Source organism: Ovis canadensis, chromosome X, assembly GCF_042477335.2.
Source record: "Ovis canadensis isolate MfBH-ARS-UI-01 breed Bighorn chromosome X, ARS-UI_OviCan_v2, whole genome shotgun sequence".
Classification (NCBI taxonomy): domain Eukaryota; kingdom Metazoa; phylum Chordata; class Mammalia; order Artiodactyla; family Bovidae; genus Ovis; species Ovis canadensis.
Window position 1 is genome coordinate 117,696,801 of NC_091727.1, and position 11,564 is coordinate 117,708,364.

General features: G+C 47.8%; 1 protein-coding gene and 1 non-coding gene across 3 annotated transcripts in view; both read right to left on the bottom strand.

Annotated features, from left to right (window-relative positions):
* IL13RA1 (interleukin 13 receptor subunit alpha 1) overlaps positions 1-5,572 on the bottom strand; it is a 76,381-nt gene extending 70,809 nt beyond the window's left edge. The window contains exons 1-2 of one of the 2 annotated variants that reach the window (XM_070292114.1): positions 5,038-5,475; positions 1,934-2,044 (exon numbers count right to left, since the gene is read on the bottom strand). In XM_070292114.1, the coding sequence (XP_070148215.1) occupies positions 1,934-1,946 (13 nt within the window). In that variant the 5' untranslated portion in view covers positions 1,947-2,044; positions 5,038-5,475. Of the gene's footprint in view, positions 1-1,933; positions 2,045-5,037 lie in introns of both variants that reach the window. The other variant, XM_070292113.1, reaches the window with a different exon arrangement.
* On the bottom strand, positions 212-339 carry LOC138931275 (small nucleolar RNA SNORA35). Its single transcript, XR_011446521.1, has one exon. It is a non-coding gene; the product is annotated as a small nucleolar RNA SNORA35 (small nucleolar RNA).
* Positions 5,573-11,564: the final 5,992 nt, after the last annotated feature.

Genomic DNA, 11,564 nt, shown 5'->3' on the forward strand with positions numbered 1-11,564 from the left:
ACATGATATGCAATATTTATAGCATTACCTTCCTTTTTAACTGAACAAAAAAATGCCATTTGTCCCAAAACATCAATCTGACAGGCACTATGTAGTTGCGATTCCCCCCCAAATCAGTTTTCTACACGGCAGCCTGCACCGGCCATGAATTCTCAATATTCAGCCCACCATTTCTGACTCAACTACCATTAGCATTTCCGAAAGGTAGACCAAAGGCCCACCTGTGAGGAGGAGCAGCCCACAGCAAGCCAAGTCCTTGTAGAAGCAGGGAGTTCCTATTGCACTGCATTTAAACCCAGCTTGTGCCAGGGGGCACCAATGGCTCAGGGGACAATGATTTTAAGTTAAGATTTTAAGTGATTAAAAGTTAGGATTTAAGTTAGGACTTAATATACAGTTATTCCATTTTGGCCTTTCTGACATCTCGTCAATGATATTTTTGAAGACAAATAGTTTATCACATATACAGCCTTTAATGAAAACACTGTTCCTATTAGAGACCACACTGTACTTTAGGATTAACTCCCTTACTGTTCAGTTTCCAGAAACGCACTGCACCAAAAGTCCAGGATAGCTGGTTTAGTCCTTCATGACATACTGCCTTCTCACCCACCTCCCACTCCCACACAGAAATTAAAGCCCTCACAATAAAAATATTAAGAGCACGGACTATGGAGCCAGGCTGCCTGAACTCAGATGCCAGAACCTATTTATGGTTTGCTTTAAATCATAGCCCAATTTTCAAGGTAGTTTAAGACTTTTTAAAATCTTTTAACCTTGTTATTTTAACGGAGCATTAGCCTCCCCTATTTCCCATCTCTCAAATGGACTTTTTTGCCCATTTGTTCCGAAGTAGATCCCTGGCTCAGGAAGATCCCCTGGGGAAGGAAATAGCAACTGACTCCAATATTCTTGTCTGAAGAATTCCATGGACAGAGGAGCTTGGTGGGCTACAGTCCATGGGGTCGCAAAGAGTAGGACACGACTGAGCGACTAACACGCACACACACACACAAATCCTTTAGTCAGATCTAACTTGTTTGCATTTTAGGGTACTTGTGGCTCTCTGCCATCCTTTTTTTCCCTAATAGTTTCCTTCCATTTCTCTTGAGATTCTTCAATTTCCTATACTTTAAAACACACACACTCACAGAAAGTTTAAATACAATCTGCAAATGTTTAAACGTATCTGAATACATGTATGTGGGTATAATACATCTAGACATACTCATAAACAAGTGGAGACTGTGTTTCTTGTAAAGCTCTCTAACAGCTCTTCATCTGTAAGACATTTCCTTTCAGCGTAGTATAGTGATTAAGAGCACGGACTATGGAGCCAGGCGGCCTGAACTCAGATGCCAGCTCTGTTACTTACTAGCCGGCAAGTTACTTCACCTCTCTGCCTCTCTCTGCATCTATAACATGAAGATGATAATTATAACCAAAGAAAACGGTTATTATGAGGATTAAGTGAGTTACGACAGATGAAAAGCCCCAAACAGTGCCTGGCACAGAACAAGGGCTATGTAAATACGTGCTATGTGCTTTCTTTCTTTTTGAAGAGACCAACAGTTCTGAATGGTTGCTTTGGTTTTCTATGGAATTGGTATCTGCCCATGGCCTTAGAGACAGAACAAGCTTATCGGCCTGATAAACTTTTCTTAGGCACCTAATTCCAACCAGTTCGTAGGGGTTGATCACTGACTGGAAACGGGAGTGGGAAGGCCAGGGGGACTCAAGTTAACTACCCTTGACTAAACTTCAAACCTCAAGTGAGTCTGTATGGTCATCTAGCGCAAGATCCCATTCTAACTTCTAATGCTGTCTCTAATAATAAGGCTTAACTCAAAGCTTATGTTCTCTCTCACTCAGTCACAGGAGCTGGCAGAAGCATGCATATGTCGGGAAAAGTCAAGGACATCACAAGTCATACCTGAGTCATCCATCTCCTTCCTTTACATCTTAATCATCAACCTCTTTCAGCGCTTTCCTTGCAACACCTCTCTTAATTATCCTGATCATGCTCAGGTGCTCTGCTGGGTCTCTGGAAGCAGCCAGAAATAGGGCAGTTAGGCCCGAGCCTGGACAGAAGGCGTGCATGACCCATCATTCTAGGGGCCACCTCCAATCCTAGATGCCTGCGGAGCTTTGCACTCTCGTGAGTCCCCCCTCCCTCCAGCCCCAACTCAGTCAAGTCTCCCTGTTGACTTCTCCTCCAGTGTCATTTCCCTCCCTCTGCACCCCAACTCAGCTTCAAGGGCAAATGAAGCCCTTCTGCCTTGACTGCTTTGGCCAATGCACCCTCCTGCCAAGCCGGACTCCTCCTTGAGCCCACAGGGGCACCACCACCGTTACTTCTGGGCCTCTGCTCCTGCTCGCCTCCCAAAAAGGGAATAACTTCTCCTTCACCAACTCAAATGTCACCCACCCTAAAAGTCTAGCTCAAATTTCAGTTCTTCCTCAGAATTCCCAGCCCTCAGTTTCCCCTCTTCTGAATGCCTATGGTACTTATTATTTGGACTACACAGTCTGGCAGTCATAAAGCAAGTCTCCAATACATGATCATTCGCTTTTTACCAATGGCCTGTACATACTTGGGTGAATGCCCACCACTCCTGCCCTGCTGCTCTGGGAGACGCCCAGCTCTCCTCTCAGCCAAGGACTCCCGTCCTTTCTGCAGAGAGAGGCAATGAATGCAGTGGTTAGGGGCATGGTCTCTGGAAGCGACTGCTGGGGTCAGCAGCCTAGCTCCCTCTTGCAGTCTACCACCTACGAGACTCTGGGCAAGCCTCTGGGCCTTGCTGTGCCTGTTTCCTCCGGTACAAAACAAGAATGGTAACAGCACCAACAGGAGAGGTTCTGTGGAAGGATGAAATAGGTCAAGTGGAAAACTTAGAACACTGCCCGGCATAGAGGAAACACTATAGAAGTGCTAGTCGTTATTAAGAATGCCACAATGTGGGCTTGCCAATCTAAACAGACTAAACCTAAGCTGGTAAGCTAGTCATTTTTCTAAACACAAACACTAGAGCTGGAGGAGCCCTTAAAACTCATGGAGTTCAGTCTCCTTTCACAGAGAACACTGTTGCACAAGGCAGGGAAATGACCAGTCCTGAAGTCCCACAGCTGGGTAAGCTCAGATCATTATTAATAGTCAGGTCCCCTGTTTTTTGCGTTTTTTCCCCCCACCATATCTTAATGCAATTGTATCAACGTTTCCAATGGGAAAAAGTTTCTGTATTTCTAACTTCTGTGACAAACCTGGTGAGTTGGGGATTGCCAGTATTAGCTAGGGTCAGCTGTTTGTTGTTCCAGGGGTGAGGTGTGTGGGAGAGGGAGTCTGGAGGAGGGAGGGGGCTGGAGTGGCACTGTGAAAATCAGGGGACTAAGGAGATGGGTGGCTTCCCTGCTGGCTCAACAGTAAAGAACCCACCTGCAATACAATGCAATGCAGGAGATGCAGGTTTGATCCCTGCGTCGGGAAGATCCCCTGACCCAGAAGAAGAAGGATATGGCAACCCACCCCAATATTCTTGCCTGGGAAATCCCATGGTCAGAGGGGCCTGGAGGGCTACAGTCCATGGGGTCAGAAAAGAGTCGGACGGGACTGAGTCACTAAATGACAACAACCAAGGGGATGGGTGATGCCCCTCCCTTCTCTGGACTCTAGCTGCCCCATCATTACGGAAATCAGATCCCCCCAAGTGAACCAGGAGCATGGGGGGCACAAGGGTTACACAATATACTCTAAGGCTCTAAGCCAATGCACAAGACCTGGCTCAGGACTGAAAAGGCAGGCACTTGAATGAATGATGGACAAACTACAAACTTCCCTCAAGTCTCTACTCAAACGCTGCCTTTTCAGTGGCAGTCTACATAGTCCACCCTATTTACAATGGCAACCCCTGGACTGCTCTGTTTTTCTCCATAGTGCTTACTGCCCTCTAACATACCTCATATTTTACTACCCCGCCCCCCCTTACTCTGACTCTAGCAATAGCATGCCAGCTCCAAAGGGCAAGCACTTGATCTGTTTTGCTCACCACTGTATTCTCTGCCCCTAGAACACTGCCTGGCACAGGGCACGCAGAGTGGGCATAGGTTTTGTTGACTGAATCAACAGAGGGCATCCAAGTTTCCTAATCAACCTTTCAACTTGGCTTTCAAAGCCCAACGCGCTGGCTGAAAAAGCAACAGACAAAATGTGGGTGTTTGTGTCAACGTGACACTAAAACCTATCAACTTTGGAGCTACTATCCTCACCAAAAAAACGTCCAGAAGGTCGCTCAGGCCAAAATCTGTCCCTCAGGAAGTCATTAGTGCCCCTCCCCCCAAGTTTTCACAGTAACGCTGGTTGATTAATTTAAATGGCCGCACCAGGTGAGGAGTAAATGAGAGCTCCCCTCTTTGCAACTTTTCTGTAAATCGAAAGTTATTCCAAAATATAAAGGTTACTAGAGAAAAGGGCATCCACACGGATGGTGCTCTGGATTTGCCATGGATTTCTTGTACGCCAGAGGAGACCCGTCTTTTGCTACAGGGAGGGACTAGGCGCTTCAGAGGTTCCCTTCGACTGCCGCCACCTCGCTGGACCCGCCGCGCAAGGAGCCTCGGCGCGTCACCCGCACTCCCGGACCTTGGTCGCCGTCCCCGCGGGCTCCCGGCCCCTCATCCCCTCTCCGGGCCACGGGCGACACTCCCGCCCCCGACCCCCCGAACTCCTTTCGGGCCCCAGGCCGTGGCGCCAGGCTCCTCGGCGCTGCCCGACGGCCAAGGGAAGTGCGGCGACAAGTCGTCGTCCTCCCGCCCAGCCGCCCCCGCCGCCCCCGCCGCCCCCGCCGCCCGGGATCCGGGAAAGCCCGGTCGCCCCGGGTTCCCCAAGCTCGAGCCGGGCGCGGGAGGCGCCTGCCGCCGCGGCCGCGGGATGGCCCGAAGAGGGCCCTCGACCCCGACTCCCGCCGCGGCCCTCGGCCCCAGGCGCCCCGGCGGGCCTCTCGGCCGCGATTCCCGCTGCCCCGGCCGGGGGACCGTACTCACCCGCGGGCGCAGCCACGCCGCCGCGGCCGGCGTAGAGCAGCAGCGCCCACAGCCCGCAGAGCCGCGCCGGCCGCTCCATGTAGCCCTCGCTCGGAGCCCGGCCGGGCTGCAGCCGCCGCAGTCTCCGCCTCTTTCGCTCCGTCTCCCACTTCCCGGCTCCGCCGCCCTGGAGGCTGGGGGGGCCGGCGCAGACGGGAAGGGCCGTCCCGCCCACCGGCCGCAGGTAACCCCGGGGCCAGCGCCGGCGGAGGTTCCGGGCGCCCGCGGCTCCAGCAGGGGCTTCCGAGGGGCGACACCTGGCCCCGCGGCAGCCGAGCCTCCGTCGCGCCCCTGGAGTTCGATCGCCGCCCAAGCAGAGCGGCCTCGTCACGTCCCGTCCCCGGCGCCGCCGGGCTCGGTGCGAACGGTGTGCAGCCTGGAGGAAATTCGGAAGTGCCCAGCCAAGTACCCGGGCAGGGCAGGGCGGCCTGCGGGAAGGAGCCTTGAGCTGGCCTTCTGGAGTCTGAGCTTGCAGTCGCTGGCCTCTGAGCCCTTGTTTCCTAAAACTCTGACTCCAGGGTTAGAAATCCCAGGCCTGACTTCACAAGGTGCACTTGGAAGACCAAAGAGGGCACTTAGTGGGAGCGTGCTTTGTGAACGCGATGGAAGGTATATTTGAAAACTGGTGATACATAATGCTAAGTTGAACATAGAAAGAAAGAAAAAAGCTACATTTTAAATATGAGAGACAACGCCATACTGGGCTTCCCTGGTGGCTCAGTTGGTAAGAATCCCTCTGGAATGCAGGAGACCCAGGTTCCATCCCTGGGTGGGAAGATCCTCTGGAGGAGGGCATGGCAACCTACCTCAGTATGCTTGCCTGGAGACTCCCATGGACAGAGAAGCCTGGTGGGCTACAATTCATGGGGTCGCAAAGAGTCAGGCAGGACCAAGCCTCTGAGCACAACAGAGTACCATACTATGTCCTTGGATTTTTCCAAACTCACAGCCAACTTTCCACACACTTCTTTTCCATAGATATATATTGGGAGATGGAAGGTGAGCTGGAAATGTAGGCACTGAATACGTTGAAAGTGGGTGATTGTGAGGATTAAGGATGATGAGGATGGAGGAAGAATGCTTTAGTTTTCCTGTGGCTGCTGTAACAAATTATCACAAATTTAGTGGCTTTAAACCACCCATTTTATTTTATTCACATTAGAATTCTGTAGGTCAGAAGTCTCACTGGACTAAAATCAAGCTGTAGGCAGACCTGTGTTCCCTTCTGGAGGTTTTGAGGGTGAGTCCATTTCCCTGCCTTTCCCGGCTTCTAGAGACTGCTACATTCCCTGACTGGTTCCTGCACCACTCAGACCTCTGTTTCCCTTGTCACATCTCTTTCTCTGACTCTGACCCTCCTGCCTGCCTTTTTCATTTATAGAAATCCTTGTGATTTGATTGGACCCAGCAGCTATAGAGAAGCTAGTGGTTGGGGGAGGGGAATGGCAGGTACAAACTACTGGGTGTTAGGTAGGTGGCAAGGAGGTATTCTACAACACAAGGAATATAGCCAATATTTTGTAAGAACTGGAAATGGAGTGTAATCTTTTAAAATTTGTGTACAAAATGTTTTTAGTGTAAAAGGCAAAAAATATATAGGACCTACCAGATAATCCATGATCATCTTCCTATCTCAAAATCGTTGATTTCTATTAATAAAAGGCTACTGTATAGCACAGGAAACTCTACTCAATACTCTGTAGTGACCTATATGGGAATAGAATCTTAAAAAGAGTGGATATATGTATATGTATAACTGACTCACTTTGCTGTACAGGAGAAACTAAACATTTTATATCAACTATATGTCAATAAAAATTAGTTTTTGAAAATCATTGATATAATCACACCTGCAATGTCACTTTTGCCATATAAGGTAACAAACATATGCACAGTTGTCTGGGATAAGGTCATGGACACCATTGGGAGGGGATTATTTTGTCATTGTGTGCTAGGTGCTTAGTTGTGTTCAACTCTGTGACCTCATGGACTGTAGCCAGCCAGGCTCCTCTGTCTATGAAATTTTCCAGGCAAGAATACTAGAGTGGGTTGCCATTTTCTTCTCCAGGGGATCTTCCTGACCCAGGGATTGAACCCATGTCTCCTGCATTGGCAGACAGATTGTTTATCACTGAGCCACCTGGGAAGCTCCCCCAACCCCGCCAAAAAAAAAAAAAAGATTATTGTCTGGATGGATGATGAGACCCACTAACTGGGATGTATTTTGGTTGAATTAAGCCAATTCACACACCTAAAATCTGTTGCAAAAAGTATAGCAATAAAAATACTGATAGTACACCTAGTCTAGAGTCTACACAGGTGCTTCCCAGGTGGCGCTAGTGGTAAAGAACCTGCCTGCCAATGCAGGAGACATGAGACACGGGTTTGATCCCTGGATTGAGAAGATGCCCTGGAGGAGGGCATGGCAACCCACTCCAGCATTCTTACCTGGAGAATCCCATGGACATAGGAGCCTGGCGGGCTGCAGTCTATGGGGTTGCAGAGATTCAGACAGGACTGAAGCGACTTAGCACACATGCAGAGTCTACTCAAAGGGCACGGGAATGTTTAACGTATCCAAAACAATGACCTCACTCTTGGTATTAGACCCTCAAGTTCAGTAAACTGAGGTAGACAGTCATTAAAATCAGGCCCTGCCAACCAAAAGTTGCAGCCATTGTGAGGGGAGATCATAAGGGCAAGAACAGGAAACTGGGACACAAAGAAGGGACAAGTTATGGGAGAGCAGAGGCAAGAGAGGCTTCCAGTAGGCAGGCCTGCCTGCTCTGAATCTTGAAATATTGAGTCTTGTGGTTCAATTTTCAGAATAAATTCTTGACTGTATATTTTTGCTGTTGTTTAGTAGCTAAGTTGTGTCTGACTCTTGTGACCCCCTAGACTGTAGCCCGCCAGGCTTCTCTGTCCATAGGATTTCCCAGGCAAGAATACTGGAGTGGGTTGCCACGCCCTTCTCCAGGGGATCTTCATAACCCAGGGATTGAACCCATGTCTCCCGCATTGACAGGTGGATTTTATACCACTCAGCCATCTGGGAAGCCTTTGCATGTGTACATTACTATACAAAATAATGCTTATGAAAACACTATGTAAACTATCAAAACCAGCAGAACTGAGACATTACTATTATTTCTAAATCCCCCCACAAATAGGCCAGTCACCCTCAAATGTAAGAACCTTCTCCCCCATCACCACACACATACACTTGTTGACATTTCCTATAAACATTATACGTTTATAACATAACATAAATAAGTTTATAATAATGTTTCCAAAATGATTATATTATCTGCCTTTAAAGAAGTCTCCAGTTGGAACAGGAGTCCCTGGCGAATGGCTGAGTGCCACCATGGGCACTGTCTCGCATAGACTGAGCGAATACTTAATGAAATGAACAGTAATGGCAGCAAATGATTGGAAAATAGGATCATGACTTGTCATTAGCCTCCAGAAAAGGCCCTGAAAATGTGAGCACTGTGAGGGAAAAAACAAAAAAACAAACCCAGGCAGTGGCATGGCCAAGGTAGTCCTGGCTTGCTGTCCTGAGTGAGAGTCTTATATATAAGTCAGTTTCATTGCTTTTAGATCCTAAATATCAAGCAACATTTGAAAAAAGAATTTTTTGGTAGGGCTAGGCAAGGGTTAGGAAGGCTGCTTCTTCAGCATCAAACTCTTGTTTGTAATCTCTGTGTACATTTATTCAAAGACCGTCTTGGATTGAATTAGGCCACTGCCCAGGTCTGCAAGAAGATGAAGACAAAAGGAAGACTTTCCAGGGACTGCAATAAACACAGAGTTCTCATTTTGTTTTTGTGTAATCAAAGTCCTGATGAGTCAGCATCAGGTTGAGCTTTAACCTTTAATCTATTGTGCCCTAATGACTTGAGTGTGAGACTCCCAATCACAGCTCTTTTTGCTTTGACTGGGTGGGGCTGGAGTTCTGGGCTGACTGGTGCATCCAGTTGGCTTTCTTGATCTTTACCCTTCTCCCTAGGGCTTTCTTCTTTTCTGTAAGTGGAGTTAGAAAAGGACTTGTTGTTGTTCAGTCACTAACTCATGCCCAACTCTTTGTGACCCCTTGGACTGTAACCCTCCAGGTTCCTCTGTCTATGGGATTTCCCGGGCAAGAATACTGGAGTGGGCTGCCATCTCCTTCTTCAGAGGATCTTCCCAACCCAGGGATCGAACCTGCATCTCCTGCATTGGCAGGTGGATTCTCTACTGCTACGACCAGGGAAGCCCTAGAAAAGGGCACAAGAAAATATCTGGGAGGAGAGAATGATATCCTTCTTTCCAATGTCAAATCTCCTTCCAGCCAGTTAGATGCCGCCTCCAAAGTTCATAAAGGACAAGACCCCAGCACAGACTAAGGGCTTAACCAAGAATTCTGGCTCCTTGGGCAAAGATCTCACAAAAGGTCTTCTATGTTTTATTAAGCAAAACCAGAACAGACCGTCATCACCACTGCAATGCAAAGCAAAAAGGGAAATAGCAAAGAGGGAATTTCCCTCCTGTCACTAGAGCAGTGGTTCCCAAACAGGCAATTTTGCCTCTGCAGGGGACGTTTGGCAGCATGATCTGGAGATATTTTGGGGGGACATGACTTGAAGTGTGGGGACGTGTGCTGCTAGCATCCAGTGGGCACAGGACCCACAGTAGACTTTCCCAGTGCAAAAAGACAACAGTTGAGAAATTCTGAGCTAGGATACTCTTATCTTTTGAACTTCATCCCTAGCCAGCTACCGTCCCCCTGCCCACCAAAAATCAGTGAGACATGAATGCTAAAACTTATCCTTGACACCTCCCTTCCCTGAATCTAGTGTACATAGTTTGTCCACTCCACCTATTAGCCCTGCACTCACTTAAATGCAATCAATCCTAAAGGAAGTCAATCCTGAATATTCACTGAAGGACTGATGCTGAAGCTGAAGCTCCAATACTTAGGCCACCTGGCGCGAAGAGCTGACTCAATGGAAAAGACCCTGATGCTGGGAAAGATTGAAGGTGAGAGGAGACGGGGATGACAGAGGATGAGATGGTTGGATGGCATCACTGACTCGATGGACATGAGTTTGAGCAAGCTCCAGGAGATGGTGAAAGACAGGGAAGCCTGGCATGCTCCAGTCCATGGGTTTGCAGAGTCAGACACGACTGAGTGACTCAACAAAAACACTTAGATGGGAAAACACCTCTCAGATCTACTCTCCTCCCATCCTCACCTCTGCTGTTCTGTTCAGGTCCTTATCGCCTCACCCTTATAGGTCACGTGTGTGTGTGCTGTGTGCTAACTCACTTCAGTCGTGTCTGACTCTTTGCAACCCACTGGATTGCAGCCCACCAGCCTCTTCTGTCCATGTGGATTCTCCAGGCAGGAATACTGGAGTGGGTTGCCACGCACTACTCCAGGGGGTCTTCTCAACCCAGGGATCAAACCTTCTCCTGCTTCTCTCGCTTTGGCAGGCAGGTTCTTTACCGCTAGCACCACCTGGGAAGCCCCTGAGTACCCATGGTACTTGACAAATTCCTCTACTGTAGCATATAATACAGAGGATTGTAGGCATGTCCATTTTTTCCACTGAATTCAGGTTTCTGGAAGCCAGAGACTGTTCAGGATGATTCCAGGATTTCTACCTAGAAGGAGCTTAGGGCCAGCAATCTGATTGGAAGGGATAACAACCAGGGGCTTCTCTGGAATCCATGTATATAGCATGCAAGCACAATAATCTTACTCAAGTTCTGAGTTTATTTGTGATGGCTAGAGGGAAGACACAGTGTGGCACCATGGAGACTATAAAGATAGATGTAACCTGATCAGTCTGGGTTTAATTGACTCATAGGTTCTTTGCTCTTCAGCAAGTGCTTTTTGTCTAGAAATGTTGCGGGGGTACACTCAAGGCAATGTTGTTGACACAAGAGGCCTGTGATGGGATCCTCTGAATTTAACCTAAGGCAGAGTAGCCAGGTGCTGAGCAGAGTCTTCATCAATGTCCTGAAACCTATTAATCTCTACATCTTTACACTTGACAGCAGTGATTAAATTGACTCTAAAAAATTTGTATTGGGTTATAATTTACAATGCTGTATTAGTTTCAGGTGTATAGCAAAGTGAATCAGTTATACACGTACATATATCTAACCTTTTTTAGCTTCATTTCCCATATAGGCCATTACAGAGTATTGAGTAGAGTTCCATGTACTATACAGTAGGTCTTTATTAGTTGTCTATTTTATATATAGTAGTGTATATTTGTTAATTTCAATTTTCAATTTTATCCCTCCCCTTACCTCCCAGTAACCATGTCTGTAACTCTTTTTGTTTTGTAGATAAGTTCATTTGTAGCCTTTTATTTTTTCGATTCCACATATAAGCAATATCATACGATATTTTATTTTCTCTTTATGACATCCTTCACTCTGTATGACAGTCTTCAGGTCCATCCAGGTCTCTGCAAATGGCACAATTTCGTTCC